At 41.5% G+C, this 16,253-nt stretch overlaps 1 protein-coding gene across 14 annotated transcripts in view; it reads left to right on the forward strand.

The window, feature by feature from the left end:
- Positions 1-16,253, forward strand: part of XRRA1 (X-ray radiation resistance associated 1) — a 61,623-nt gene that overhangs the window by 14,998 nt on the left and 30,372 nt on the right. For 6 of the 14 annotated variants that reach the window (XM_023239436.2, XM_006936934.5, XM_006936935.5 and 3 more), the window contains 3 exons: positions 625-697; positions 3,449-3,546; positions 8,728-8,861. The exons of 1 other annotated variant lie outside the window; for it this stretch is intronic. In XM_023239436.2, the coding sequence (XP_023095204.2) occupies positions 625-697; positions 3,449-3,546; positions 8,728-8,861 (305 nt within the window). Of the gene's footprint in view, positions 1-624; positions 698-3,448; positions 3,558-8,727; positions 8,862-16,253 lie in introns of those variants that run through there. 7 more of the 14 variants (XM_045038726.1, XM_045038729.1, XM_045038727.1 and 4 more) reach the window with 7 other exon arrangements.

Here is a 16,253-nt window from a genome sequence, read left to right on the forward strand (position 1 = left end):
AAAAATTAAAATAAGTAAATAAAATAAATCTCAAAAGAACTATGTGTATCAGCACAAGTAAATCTCAAAAACATAGTGTTGAGTGAAAAAGGCAGGTTGCAGAATGACACCTACAGTATGATTTGCATATAACATAGTGTTTTAAAACATGTAAATAATACTATATATGGTTTATGGGTACATATATGTAGAATACAAGTATGAAACAAGTATGAGAATGATAATCACCAGTTTAGGATAGCTGTTATCTGTGAGAGAAGGAGAAGGATACAGTTGGGGAAGGATATGGGGATGGGGGGAGGGCATGGCCAACTCTATAGAATTTCATTTCTTTAAGGAAAATTGAAGCAAAGGCCATAAAATCTTCATATTTATTAAAGGGGGATAGTGGTTACAGGAGTCTTCAGAGTTTCATTCTCTAAACTTTTCTGTACATTTGAACTATTTCATAATAGAAAAAAAGAAGCAGAAAAGTCATTCTGGCCCTCAGCAAGTGGGTGCTCTTTGCTAAGAATATAGCTTATCCCTGTAGGTCTTTGCTCCTTCTGATAGCAGTTCCGGAGCTTTGGCAAGGCCTCCAGGCAGGGAACAAATCTTGTGTTCTTTTGAAATGCTTTCCCACAGGCTAAGGAAAAGGACTTCAAGCATTTTCACTCAGTGATTTACATCAATGCCTCAGAAAACCTGCTGCCTTTAGGTAAGCTTTTTTTCCTGAAAACTATCTTCTGCATCTTAGCCAGCACAGCCAGTCGCTTGTGTTAGAACTTCCCTGTCAGTCCATCCATGACTGGCTGCTCATCTATTTTTTGGAGTGTGATAGGCTGGGTTCTGGAGAACCCCTGGACTGGGATTTCAACCTAGAGCTGGCACTACCTCCTTCAGAGCGTTTCTCTGTGAGCTGGTGCTTCTCTTCCTGTAAATGGAGATAATTCCTTTCCTTTCTTCCTCCCCAAGGTAGGATGCCTTGTGGGGTGAGATGAGACAGGTATATAAAAATGCTTTTAAGCTGATAAGAATTCCTATAGGAGCATAAAGGCTTCTTGTTTAGTCAGCAAGTCCATAGCGACCCCTGCTGGGTGTCAGGACTATGTGAGTGCTTGGCTTTTAGAAATGAATGGGTCCAGTTCTGTTCTGGTGAGCTTAGTTTGTTGGGAAAAATTGGTTCAAACACAGTTATAGCAGCATATGGTAAGTGCAGTAATAGAGGGAATCAGAAAATAATATGCAAGCATATAAGCAAGACATCAACCCAGACCAGAGTGTCAGGAGAAACTTCTGAGGAAGGGGGCATTGAGCAGAGAGACCTAAAAAATGAACAGGAGCACCTCAGGAATCAGAAGGTATTTCAGGCCAATGGAGCAGACGTGGGACAGCAGTGCCTGATCAGGACCCTGCAGAGGCTTTGTATGTTTGCAAGGCATGTGAGTAGGGCAAAATGGATTCTAGAAAGCTTGGCAGGGACTAGAGTATCAAGAGCCCTGCGTTGTTGCTAATCCTGCAGGCAGAAGAGAGCCTTGAAACGCTTGTAAGTAGAGAAGCTCAGTGGTAGCCATGAGGACAGTAAATGATAAGAAGACAGGGACCAGAAAATCTGGGAGACGATTTCATTTTTTCCAGGGGAGGGGTGGGGAGGCCTGAGCTAGGCAGTTGGGGTAAGGAGGATTGCAAGAGAGGTTCAGGAGAGGTAGAAATAACAGGATTTGGTAGCTACTGGGCATATGGAAAGAGGAAGGAACCAAAGGGTTCACTGAGACAGAGAACACTAGAGGAGAGTCAAGTTTAGGGGAAAATATGGTGAGGTCAGTTTTTAATGGTTGAATGTGAGGGATGTTTTTAAAGAAGCATGTGACACAGTCTCTGCCCTTGAGGAAACAGGGTGGTCTATCAGGAACATGGGCTTGAAATACAAAGGCCAATGGGCCTATGAAAAGATGTTCAACCTCACTAATAATTAACAGCATCACAATCCTATATTTTGCCTATCAAATATTGGCAAAAATGAGGACTGATTGATGACAGCCAGCATTGATGGGGACATGGATACTTTCATATTCACTGGCAGAAGTGTAATAAATTGGGGCAACATCTTTGGAAGACAGTTTGGCAGTGTCAAAGTAGTCATTGCCTTTAATCAAGTAGTTTCACTTTCAGGAATTTATCCTACAGAAACAAACTTGTACAAGGACGTTCATTGGAAACATCCTGAAATACCTACCAAGCAGTCTTTTTCTTAGGCTCTACTGAACATTCTGACTCACAAGACCACCATAGACCCCACTTGACACCAGAAGGCTCTAAGTCATTCCATGCAGTGTCCCAGCAGCACAGCATCTTTGGTGCTCTTCGGTGCACTCCTCACAGCAGTTCATGTAGCAGTCTGTGCCTCCATTCACGGGCCGTTCTCTGTAGCCCCCTGCTCAGGTCCAAGGTCCAAGAGAATAAGACTCTTCATTGGGTAGATGTAGGAGCCACTCTAGATTAGCAGCCTCATTCCCCACAAGAGCAAATAGCTATTGTAATACTCCATAGACATGGCTCCTAGAGTTCTTGCAAAGGACATGACTAATGATGGGAGTCACCACACATCCAAAGCCCAAAGTTATGATGCCCCCTTCAGATGTTTATAGTTAGTTCATTTCTAGTTTCTCCTAGTCCATATGTGATTTACCAGTCTGGCATCATTTTTACCACAATAATATTGCCTAACTGTGTTACCATACCATTTGTTTCAGGTTACCAGGGAACAGGGCGAGAAAGTTAACCCAAAGTCCAATTCTCATACAGAAAGGGAAAAGTGTTCTTATTTTTTGTTCAGATAGCCTAAAGGCTATTGATAAGGGAATGGTTAAATAAATTAAGGTATGTCTATAATATGGAACATAATTCAGACATATGCAGATCTACCTGTTTTGACCTGGAACAATCTTTAAGCCATATCGTTAAGCAAGTCACAGTGTGTATGGTATGATTCTATTTGTGTAACAAGGTGTGTGTGTTTCACTGTACACATGAGAAAAATTCTGGAGTATTATACATGAAACTTTCAATGGTTATCTCTGGGTGTTGAGATTCAAGGGAACTTTTGTTCTTCTGTATTTTTAAACTTTTTTTGGTAGGCATGTTTTACTTTTATAATAAGAAATGACAAAGACAATTTTTAAGTGGGCTTTGGAGTAAGACATTAGATTCAATTCTTGGCCCTTTTATTTCCCAGCGATTCCATTCTAGCAAATCACTTAGCCTAGCCAAGCTTCGATTTCCTCGGCAGTAGAATGAGAGTAGTAATCCCTATTGTTCAGTGTTGTTAGAGATTTAAAGGACATATGTACAAAGCACCTGACCGCAAACCTGGCCTAACCCAGTGAGAACCCAGTAAATGACCACTGTTAACTCTGTCTTAAGGTCTTAAGGTCCTTCACAAGTAGCTGATTTTCTCTTTCTCCTGTAGAGGCATTTCATACATTTCCAGCCTTAAAGGAACTGGAGCTCGCACTTAATGGAATCAAAACCATCTACGTGAAATATGGAGACTTTAAGTTCTTGGAAGTAAGTTGGAGGTAGGGAGTTTTTGGTGCCCACCTGTTTCCTTGTAAGGAATGGGTGTAGAGGTCTCTACTGATTATAACTGCTGGGAAGGAGCTCTCTGGGCCTTTACAGCCAGACCCTTGCTTGACAGTCGTCCTCTGGTGAGGGTGGTAGGGTTGGTGGTGGTGATGAGGGTAGTGGTAGTGGCAGCAGTGATACATAGGTGACACTGTATCATACCAATGGCCATTGTACATGGTCTGGGAAAATAAATGCCAAACATCACGTCAAAGGAGTCTGTGCAAAAAAAACGAGTTTAAATAGAATACTATTGGAAGTAGAGTTTGAGGGGAGGTCTGGATCCAGTGGCAGCTAAAGAGCCTTGGAGGTTAAGTGCTAGACATAGCAGATTGGACCAGCTGAACTAGAGGCATTATGGACTGAATCCAGAGACCCATCCTGGTCTGAATGAACCAGATTGGCTCCAGTGGGCTCCGATAAAGAGGCTAAAGGCCTAGTTCATAGGCCCAGAGGGACTGTGAAATAAAACATGAGTTCTATGAGCTCTACAGTATACTCTTGACATTTGTACATCCATAGCTGTTCTCTAAATCTCAGGTTCAAAATTACAGTAAAATTTGTTTGTATTCTTGTCGTTATCCTAAATTAAGTTTCCCGTAGTGATGTATTTTCTATGCATGTTCTCATACTTTAAGTTAATCACCTCTTCAACTTCCATGAAAACTTTAGGGCCATTTTCCACAAAGAAACAAAGCTTATGTCACTACCTCAGAGGCACTGCATGCATGGAGATTAGAGAACCACAGAATTGGAGCAAGGTGTGGGATTGGGCATCTGGCCAGGCTGATTCATTGAATAATAGACTCTTCCCCACATGTTGGCCTTATAGTAGAAGTGTTTCAGATTCAAATCTCAGCAGAATGTCTGTATGTCATAAACCTTGGGGTTGACCCCAAAGAGTTAATAACTTAAATTATTTAATGAAGGGTCAGCCACTCTTCACAAAAGCCTCACTTAGTCTTGCTAAAGAGAGAGAGAGAGTCCTTCCACAAGAGTGAATATTTCAGAGTTAATGCCCTTTGTATGCCAAAGTTTTAAAAAGTTTTAACTGCTTGGGATGGCAGTCTTCCTAAAATGGATTATATGTCCTTGTGTTCTTAAAACATGCTATACTCAATGTAATGGTACTTTTTCTCCATGGTTTCAAGTCATATTGAGGATAGCAGTGATTTACTATGATTTGTAATAGGAGTGGTCCTAAGAATTGTCCAGGAAGCAGAGCTCTTAAAAGTCCAGTAAAACAGAGTGAGTGTAAATTGATAACAACTGGTGTGATTTTGTGCTGTGTTAAAAAAAAAAATTGTATACAATATTTCAGTATAAATAGTGGAAAAGAGATTCCAGATGTTAGAGATAGCCATTAGCCAAACGGGTAGCCATTTCTGTGACGTACAGACCTGGAAGCTTCTTATAGCCTTCCATTCTGGGAGTTATTTTACTTTTTAAAAGAGTAGTCATTTGAGTTCCTGTGTGTCATGCATCGTGCCAGGCATCTTGTCTTCCTCACACCCACTATTTCAAACCCCTATTTCAAGTGCCAGTGGGCCATAGGAAGGGGACATGACTATAGGCTCAGACCCCACAGCTGACTAGCTTGGCTCTAATGGTTCACCGTGATTGATTCTTGGATGTCCCACTTCATAGTTTGATACCTTCTGATAAAGATTATTTATCCAGCAGACCCAGCCTTACCCAAGGGAATTTATTTACATAAGAGAGCAGACCAAAGTCAAGATGCTGAATATAAATGAGAAAAGGAAATCTCTTGGCTAATCATTTGTTTCTGTCTCTATGATTTGCAAGGTCTCTCTAAGAAAAAGCATAAAGCTGTCAAAAGTCCTGAATTTGCAGTTCACAGTAATGAATACTTTGAAGTGTAATAAAACTTGATGTGACTCAGCAGATGCAGGAGGTTAGGAATCTTCTGTTCTTGTTTGCCAGAAAGGCTGCCACAAGAAGAGTAGAATTCTTCAGCAGTCAATTTAGAAAAACTTAACTTTGCCATGATTTGGTTTTCTACATTCAGGTCTGAAAAAGGCTCAGTTGGAGCCCTGCCCTGAGAGTCAGGAGACCTTGTTTCTTGTCTTGATTCTGCCACTACTCTGACATAGTTCCTTGGCCAACTCACTTCCCTTCTCTGGGACTTAAACTCCCCCCTCTATAAATTCTGGGCCAGCTATGAAGTTCTGTGACCTGTGATTCTAAGGCTATTCATTTCTTTGAGCTGCCTTAATTCTATGGAAAACAAATTTGGACCCAATATTGAATAGCCAAACCAACTAGGACAAGGGTCAGCAAACTTTTTCTGTAGGAGGCCAGACAGTGAATGTTTTAAGGTTTGTGCTCTGTATGGTCATAACTAGTCACAACTGTCATAATTAGTTCTGTTATAAAGGAAAGCAGCAATAGATACAATGTAAACAAATGAGCATGGCTGTGCTCCAATAAAACTTTATGATGCTCAAATTTGAATTGCACATAATTTTCACACATTAGTCTTTGATCTTTTTTCAACCATTTAAAAGTGTAAAAATTATTCTTAGCCCAGAGGCCCTACAAAACAGACAGCAGGATGGGTGTGGCTCAGAGGCGTTAGTTTACCAACCCCTGAGCTACAACACTGATGAAACAGCTCAGTGTGGTTGGAATGGAGAGTGAAGCACAGTAGAGTGTAGTGACAGATGAGCCTGGAGAGGTGGCAGAAGAGAGACCGTGGGAAGCCTTGGAAGCCTTCCTAAGGAGTTTGAAGTATCCAGTGGATGATAGGTAGGGTTGCTGCATGAAGAGTCAGTTGGAGGGAACAAGAATGAGAGATATTAAGGAGATAGAATCCATAGGTCTTATTTACTGCGCACATATGGGCACGAGGGAGAGGATTTTCCCCACCTTTACAAACTGTGATTATCCGAGCCAGCTTTCCAAGTCTTCTTCCTCGAAAGCTTCTCACTTTGCCCCTGCCAAGTGGAATCACACCTTTGTGTGAACTCTCAAAACTTGGAATTTGCTGATGGCGGGCGGCATGAACTCAGCACTCCTTTGGTGCTTGGTAGCTTTCATGGCCTGCCCAGTCTTATCAAGCCCTCTGTTACACCACAGACTCTAGTCATACCCAAACTGTTTACAGTTCTCAGAACAGGCTAGGCTACCTCTTGCCTCCTGGTTTCTGTACATGCTTCTTGCTGTACTGCATGTCTTTTTGCCCTCAACAATTTGGTGACTACCAACTAGTTTCTGAAGATAACTCAAGCATCACCTGTTCTGTGAAGCTGCTACATCCTTTGGTAGAGCTGACTATTCCTTCCTGTGTGCTTCCATTGGCCTGTGTTCAGACCTCTATCCCAGCAGCATTGCTACTTAATAGATACATGTATGTATCTAGCTTTCCAACTAGGTTGTGAGCTAGCAGAAAGAGGACAGAGACTGGTACAAAGCAACCTTTAGTGTAAGGTTCTTGAATGAAAGGATGGTTATAATGATGACAGCCAACATTAACTAAGTTCTTACTATGTGGCAAACTCATGCTAAAGTTTTATCCACATAATTCCTCATAAGGACTCATTATTAAAGTTTATTTGAGAGAGAGCGAGCGAGCAGGGGAGGGGGCAAAAAGGGAGAAAGAGAATCCCAAGCAGGCTCCACGCTGTCAGTGCAGAGCCTGATGCCGGGCTCCAACTCACGAACTGTGAGATCATGACCTGAGCTGAAATCAAGAGTTGGACACTTAACTGACTGAGCCACACAGGCACCCCAAGGACTCATTATTATTTCTACTTTGTAGATAAGGAAGCTCAGGTTAAGTCATTTGCCCAAATCACACATTTGGCCAGTACTCAAACTCAGGTCTACAGGGACAATAATTATAACAGTGGAGTCAGACCAAACCCAGTCCTCCTCTGGTAGTGACCTACAGTCAGTTGTTTATATGTCTGACTGTGTAACACTGACATTGTCGACCAAAGACCTTGTTCCTTCACCAGCTGGATAAGATGCTGAAATTGCCCCCATATTTTTCTTTTTCTTTTTCTTTATTTATTTTTTTAATATGAAATTTATTGTCAAATTGGTTTCCATACAACACCCAGTGCTCATCCCAACAGGTGCCCTCCTCAGTGTCCATCACCCACTTCCCCCTCCCTCCCACCCCCCATCAACCCTCAGTTTATTCTCAGGTTTTAAGAGTCTCTTATGGTTTGGCTCCCTCCCTAAGCTTCAAAGGGTATGTATGGATGGAAGGGGAGGAGAAGAAGCAGATTTATACATAAGTGCTAAAGTGAGTGTCTAGAGAGGCCCAAAAGAGAGAGAAAAAAGACTAGTTGGTATCATTTATCCCAACTGCCTTTGTTTTTGCACATAGACACTCAGTTTACCGACAGGCCCCTGACCCAATTATTTCATAAGTCTAGGTGGCCTTGGTTGATAATGAGGTGAAAGTTTGGGTCATTGCCCTCATAAGCCAGTTCATTTCAGCTGATTTTTTATATGCACCTACTATGTGCAAGGTCCTATGCTAGATTACAAGGATATAGCAATAGAGGAGCATGGCCCTTGACCTGACAGTTTATGGTCTAGTCCACCACTGTGTGCCAGGACTATGCTAGGTACATCCATGTACCAATATCCCTATTCTTAAGATGTGTATCCAACTATCAGATACCTGGTTGACTGTGAGAAGTACCCCTAGATACAGCACTTAACGTCAGGGGAGAGAGAGATTCCATCTGGCTGGGGGATTAGGAAAGATTTTATAAGGATGCAGCTTTTGAGTTGCCCTTTTGGGGCTTGGATTCAGACACATGGGAGAAAGGGCATTCCTGGTTGAGTGAAAAGCTCAAGCAGTTATCTCTAGGTGGGATGATGCAGGGAATGGGAAAGATGTCACTTTGGTCAGCACCACAGGACAAATCAAGATTTGCAGTGGGAGCTAAAGCTAGAAAATAGGCTGGGAAAGGACTATAATAGGCCTTGAATGTTAATCCAGGGAATCAAGAGGGTTTTAGCCTTATGAGTGATGGGGCTGCCCAGAAGGTTAAAAAAAAAAAGTAGTTAGCTCCCACCTCACATATGAGCATCGTTGTCATGCATAGTGCTTCTACTCTCCCATCTTTTATCTTTGTACCATAGTTCCTGGACCTTTCCTTTAACAGCCTGACTGCAGAGGCCATTTGTGATCTGGGGATTCTGCCACACCTCCGTGTCCTGCTCCTCACAGGCAATGGGCTCACTTCCCTGCCACTCAATTTGGCTGTCACAGAACAGTAAGTTCTACATTCTAAGGTCCATGCCACGTGTTCCCTCATGAACCTTTGGGTGCAAGTTATGCAAAGAAATAGCCCAGAGCGGCTCAGAAGTGCTATAAAGACAGGCTGTAAGTGCTCAAAGCAGGGAAAATGCTACCGACTGAAGTTCCTAAGAAAGACAGTCATGGAAGCAGGGACCCAAAGAATGACTAGGCCTCAGATGGGTGGCCTCACACTCCTCTTTGCTATTAGGAGACGCTCAGGTATCTAACAAGTCCCTTTCCCTGCCTCTGATTGGTCATGGGTAAATTGTGGACATTGCTCTTGCCAGACTTTTCCCCTTCACAAACCTACTATGCTTTGTATGTTACCATTTTGCACCTTTGTTCAGGCCATGCTTTCTGACCAGAATGTACCAGTCCTTTCTCTGTTCGTAATAATGCCATATACATAGTGCTTACTATGTGCCAGACATGGTTCTCAGCACATATACATATTAACTCATTTGATCCTCACAACAATCCTATGAAATAGGTGTCCTATTATTATCCCTCTTTTATAGATGAGGAAATTGAGGCACAGATATGTTAAATAACTGCTAATAAGTGGCTGAGTCAGAATTTAAGCATGGTCTAGAGACCATGCTTATGGCCATTATGTTCTTTTCTTATGTAGATTCTGCATGTATTCCAAGGGTCTGCTCAGGCCCTCCTCCTTTCCTTACCAGAAGGCTTCCCTGACTGTTTTAGACCATACTTCTTCCTCCCTTCTCTAAGTATCTGTTGAATTTAATGTTTTCCTTCTTACTTTAGAACTTAGTACATTCTATTGTGACTTACACCTCATAAATATACATAAATATACGTATAATAGATAAATGGATGATATACATATAGTCTCCCAAATAGATTGTGAGCACTGTGAGGGCAGAGGCCCTGTCTTACTTATCTTTGATCTGAAGCATCTGGATGATGATCTAGTGCTTTTGCACAAGAAGGTATTCAGTGGATGTTAACCAATTCAGAGATGGTGAAGGTGAAAGTCAGGGTGATAATGTTTATTGTGATGATGGTAGATGTGATGGAGATTACAGAGATGAAAGTGGTTGGTTAGTTTCTCAAAGGGTTAGGACAATGATAGTGATCATTATATTAGGGACTTCATTAGGCTCCTTTTGTTTGCAAGTGACAGAAATCAACTCAAACTAGCTTAAACAAAAAGGGAATTTATTGGCTCATGTACCTGTAAGTCCTAAGGTGAATGCTGGATTCACTTATGGCTGGATACAGGTGTGATCTTTTTTTCCCTCAGTGTTGGCTTCATCTTAACCAGTTTTTCTTTATGACCAGACATGTATCAGTCAGGAATATAAAAACCACTTGAGGTATTGCAAATGGAGAGTAGTTCATTGTTTTTAGTGGGGAGAGATAATAGGTGGCATTTCATTATGGAAAATTCCAAACACACATAGAAGCAGACTCAATGGCAAAATGAACCTCCATTTACCCATCACCCAGCAATTATTGTCTGACAGTTCTGAGGTCATAGCCAATCATGTTTCACCTATATCCCCACCACACCCAACCTTAGATTATTCTTAAGAAAAATCTCAAATGTATCTAGCCATAAATGAATATAGCAGATTCATGTGGTTTCATCTGTAAATAATCCAGTGTACAGTTCTAAAAGATAAGGACGCTTGAAAAAAACCAATCAGAGTACCTTTATTACACCTAAATATTAGCAATAATAAATGGAGGGAATTGGTTACATAGGTGGTGGAAGGGCTGGAAGAGCACAATGGAGAAGAGGGGTATGGAAAGAGCAAAAAGGAAGAAGGTTGATACTCAAGAGATCAGAAGCTGTTCACACTGCTGGACTGGGGCCTACAAGCCTATCCCTGCTGCTGGGCTTTAATTTTTTTTTCAATGTTTATTTTTGAGAGAGAGAGAGAATATGAGTGGGGGAAGGGGCAGAGAGAGAGAGAGAGAGAGAGAGAGAGAGAGACAGACAGAATCCAAAGCAGGCTCCAGGCTCTGTGCTGTCAGCACAGAGCCCGACATGACCTGATCTGGAGTCGGGCACTTAACCGACTGAGCCACCCAGGCGCCCCATCCTTGCTGCTGGGCTTTTAGGTCTAAAAGTTGTAAAAGTGCTATAGTTGTAGATCTGCTGCAGATGTGCTGCCTCAGTCAGGGCTGGAACCTCTGCCAGCACAGATGCTGCCATTAGAACCACCTGTTGTTGTACTGCTGCTACCAGCAAGCTGTCAGGAACCAAATAAGATAGTTGCTGTTCCACCTGTTTTGGTCTTCCAGTCTCACCAATCCCTCCCTTGGCAGTATCTCACTGGAAGCCAGTTGGGAAGGTGACCTGGGAAGCGTAGTTTAAGGGTGGCTCTGGCCCCTTACAATACATAGCAGAACACAGAGGAAAGGAATAAAGGTTAAGAACAAATAGGCAGATGACTGGTGTCACCCACCCCTTGGAAACCCAACATCTACTCTCCTCCTTCTCTCCAAATTTAATTTTCATATAACAGTAGCAACCACAGTATACCTTCAGCTTACATGAAGGAATTTTTTTCCTCTTAGTGAGGAGACTTTTACCCTCTTCTCTAAAAGGATGAGACATAGTTCCATCACTCACCATATCCATCTCTGATGATATTACTCTGTCTTCTAAAGCAGTCACAGTACCACCTGAATATTTTATAACCTAAAAACTAAGCTGCAGAGTCATTCACCACTAGCAATTTATACACATGCACACACACACACACGCACGCACATACGCACACATGCACACACACACATGCACACACACAGCAAGCTAGAAAGAAAATATACACATTTGCTATAATGTTCTTTTCTTGATTGGTCAGGAGGCCATAGTACATATTTATGAATCCTTATTCCATCACCTATTTAATGTCCCCTTCTTCCTTATCCAGCATCTTGGCTGTTTGGACTCTTTAACTGGTGTAGTATCCCAAACATTCATTCCTGAAGGATCAGAGTTTTTAATGCTTTTTTATTGGGTTGTAGTCTTCTATTAGTGCTTTTTAAAATTGTGGTAACATACACATAACATAAAATTTACCATCCTAACCATTTTCAAATGTGCAGTGGTGTTCACTTAAGTATGTTCACATCATTGTCCTATCCCCACCACCATCTGTCTTCAAAACTCTTTTCATCTTGCAGAAATTCCATTTACTTTGACTAATGGAGAGGACACTTCCAAGAGGAACACCTTGTAACTCCCTGTATTCTAATCATATTCTGTCCTCATGGTATAACAGCGATCATACCTACTTTTGATAATCAGTATCAATCACTCAGCCAATATAGTAAACTCCTTGTTTCCTGCCTGTTGGTTTAGTGGAATGAGGAACCCAAGTGGCCAGCAGCAATCTTGGCTTCTAGTTAAGAGAAACTGTTCTTTGTGTCCCTGTAAAAGCATTCCTCCCTAGGCAACTAAGATTCTACTTGCAGGAATGGAGGCAACAATTCTGGAAGTGGATAACTGTAAGAGGATCTGTTCTCATTTCCTTCCATTAATTGCTAGATCCTATGTTCTAGTTATGAAAAAAAAATAGCATCATTATTGGTTGCTGGTTTATATGATACCCCTTCCTGTAAGTCAGAGTGCCCACTTCACAGGGGGTGGTCTCCTAGCTGGTGCAATCAATGAGTTGTTAAAAAAAAAAAAAAACCTATTTTACCTTTTAGATCAGCTATTTCTACATCATGAGGTACATGGTAAAAAAGTGAATTACATGTTTACAAACTCATTATTGTACTCATTTGCTATCACATGTGTTCCATGGTTAGAAGCAATTGTATGTGAGGCACCAGGATAATGAATAAGACATTCTGTAATTCTCCAGATGGTGATGCTGGAAGAATATTCTGGTCAGGGAATGCAAATCCATGTCCAAAGTACGTATTTATTCCAGTAAACAAAACAAATTACTGCTCCTTTTATGAAGGAAGGTGCCCACAGTCATCTTCCCACTAGATGGCTGGCTAATTCTTTCAGAAATGGTACCATGTTAGGGGCTTAACATTGGCTTCTGCTGTTGGCATCTTAGGTACTCAGCAGGGATGATGACCAGATCTGCTTTGGTGAGGGGATGTGTGTAGCCTCCATGCCTGTGCTAAGGGCATTTTGCAAGTACTAGGGTATCCAAGGAGAGAGACCCAACTGACTTTGTGAAATGGGTCATCTTGTCCACTTGATCATTGAGTCTCCTCTGAGTGGATCATCTTTGGGAAACATTCACATGGGATACAAATAATCCTCAAACTCTCTGTCCATTCTGAGAGGTCCATTCACATAATTGCCCCTTAGACCTCTCTGTCAGCAGTTTCACAGTATTTTTTCCAAGCTTTGACTATTCAGCTAAACCATCAGCCACTGCCCATGAATCAGCATAAACCAAGCAAATAGATATATTGCCCTAAGTTTTACCTCTTGGGAGGGTTCCTCTTCCCCTGTCTTTCAGAGACACTCCCCTGTAAAGTTGTAATACTGCAATAGTCTTTCTTTAGTGTCAGAATGTCATGCACAATCATTTGTAAACCCAGCTGGGGGCTCTCTCCTACATTAACTGCTCATAGACTCTTAGTTGTGGGTTGATGGAGAGGTAATAGTACAGCAGGAGTAGGCATCATTGGAACCAAAGCCATATTCATTCACACAATTTTTCCAGACTTGCTTGAGCCAGATCTCACATATTACTTCACTTGATGAGGGAATTCTGTGACACATTCAGTTCATGATGAGCCACTCAGGTCACATGGCCACTCAGTGTTCCTGTGACCAGGTGTTCAGTCTTTACCAACATGGGGCAGTAAGGCAGAAACTGTTTTTCAAAAGGAAAATAGTTGTTCACAGAATCGGCATAACTTTGCTCAAAAATGATTCTGCAATTGACACCTATAAAAGGCTCCATTCATAGAGAGGCCACGTAACTTCTCATCCAAACCAGGATATATTTGAGAGGGAAAAGGAACACTATTAATTATTTTGGGATAACAGGTGAAAACTCAAACTGTCCTTGAAAACCAGGATGTAACCCTGTACTGTATAGCACACCTTTTTGCCTTAGACACTTAGAGCATAGTTGGACCTATTGAGTCATATTGCCCAATGCCATTGGCCAAGGACATAATGCCCAGAAAACAATTCATGCAGTTGGACCTGTTGCAGAGCCTTGTTTTGCTCTGAGCCTCACACAAAACTGGCATCCTCATGGGATACTCAGTAAGGGTTAGATTGGCACAGATGTTTTATGCATCACTTCCAAAGTCCGAAAAGGTCAACAAAGCTTTGTGCCTTTTTCATAAGTAACAGGTGGTGCAAGGTGAAGGATTATGTCTTTCACGTTGGAGGTATATCCCAACATGTTCCAGATACCTGGACAACAAGAAAATTAATGAAGGTAGTAGTTCCTTGAATTGGAGATGGGGGTTCCCTCCATCCTTTGACACACATGCATCTTACTAAATCATCTAGAGTATTTGCAACTTACTGCCCATCAGGTCCAATCAACATGATGTTTTGTGGAATACCAAAATAGATTGGTGGTAGATGTAATAGATTATGGTAAACATAAAGAGTTGATATTGCCCTGGGAGAAGAGGACAAAGATGTACTGTTATCCCAGTCAGACAAAAGCAGACTGTTTCTGGTAGTTCTTGTTGTTTGGTAAGGAGAAGGCAATATTTGATAGGTCCTTAGCTGAATCCCAAGCACCAGGGGCTGTGTTGATGTGCTACAGTAAGAAGAGTCCACATGTGGAACAGCAGCTAAAATTGGAGTCACCACTTGATTAAGCCTGCAGTAAGCTATAGTCATTCTTCAAGACCTGTCTTCTACGTAAGACAAACAAGTTTAACAGGAATATCATAAGACTCAGTATCCTTTTACCTTTCTTGTCTTTAGTGATGACAGTAATCTCTGTAGTTACCTCAGGGATGTGGAATAACTTTAGGTTTACTGTTCTAGAAGCAAAATTCCTCAGGCTTCAATCTGTCCCTGCCTTATATAATAGCTCTCACTTTGTTGGTCAGTAAACAAATGTGGTTATTCTGTTGGTTGCTTAGTATGTCTATTCTAATTATACATTCAAAAAATAAGTATATATTCAGGAACTGGGGAGATAACCACGATGTAAGTTGATGACTTCACTGGGTTCATTCACAGGCTAAATTTCCATTCTTCCACCTGACCTTTGTAATCCCCTACTTTGAATGATAGACCACCATGCCTTTCATATCCCCAGATATTAACACCAATTTGCAGATATTGTCTGGTAATCCTTGAAAGGCCTAATTTAGGACTGTCAGAATTTTCTGCAGTGTTGATAGTGTTCTATATCTGCATTGTTCAATATGGTAGCCACTAGTCATGTTGAGCACTTGAAATGTGATCATTGTGACTGAAAAACTGAATTTTTACTTTTATTTAAGTCTAATTAGTTTTAATTTAAAGGTAAACAATCAGGAAACTGTATGAGACACCGTGACCTCTGGGCAACTCAAATAATTTTTTTCTCACCAACTCTAGACTTTTTTTATATATATAATTCATGCTTAATTATCTGAAGCTAGTCTTCAGTCTCTGCAAGGACCACACTGTTTCTAGTTCACACTTCCTCCTAGGATTTAGTCCTTCAATGTCCTAATTTAAGGTAGGGGCAGTTTATCAGGGCTTCCCTTCTGTGGCATACCCTGGAATCTAATTTTTGGCCTCTAGACTAGCATAGTTGTTAGAATCTCTGCTCAGCATCTCAACCTCTCTGCCACTTCTGGAGTCAGCAGATAGCCCTAGGGAAAAAGAGACCCCAAATTTTACAAGATCCCCTTTGAGTTTCCTTCTTTTTCCAAATCCGAGCCCCCTAAATTTTCACAGGTTGTTAGTTCCCACATGCCTTAAAGAAATTTGTTTTGTTTTTTTTAAGTAGGCTCCATGTTCAGCATGGGGCTTGAACTCACAACCCTGAGATCAAGAGTCACATGCTCTACTAACTGAGCCAGCCAGACATCCCAATTGTTTTTAATATATATATTTTGTCTGGATTTTCTAGTTCATACTCAAGGGATAGTTGGCCTACATGAGTTAGTCTGCAATACCGTAAACCTTTCCATTTATTTTGGCCAGGTGCCTAGGAACACTCAGTATGAAACCATTTTAAACTAAACTAAACTAGCTGGATATTCTCTGAACCACTCTGATGATACAAATTTGGGCTGTAATTTTGCAAGAGGACCAGTCTGCCCTCCCCCTTCCTTTCTTTTCACCCCAAGGCAGTTTTCTTCTAGCTGTGGGATGAGGGGCATGGGTTTAGTGCTAGTTCCCTCTCTCCTGAGGATATGTCTCTTTAGGATCCTACATTCGTGT

Source organism: Felis catus, chromosome D1 (genome assembly GCF_018350175.1).
Source record: "Felis catus isolate Fca126 chromosome D1, F.catus_Fca126_mat1.0, whole genome shotgun sequence".
Taxonomy (NCBI): Eukaryota; Metazoa; Chordata; class Mammalia; order Carnivora; family Felidae; genus Felis; species Felis catus.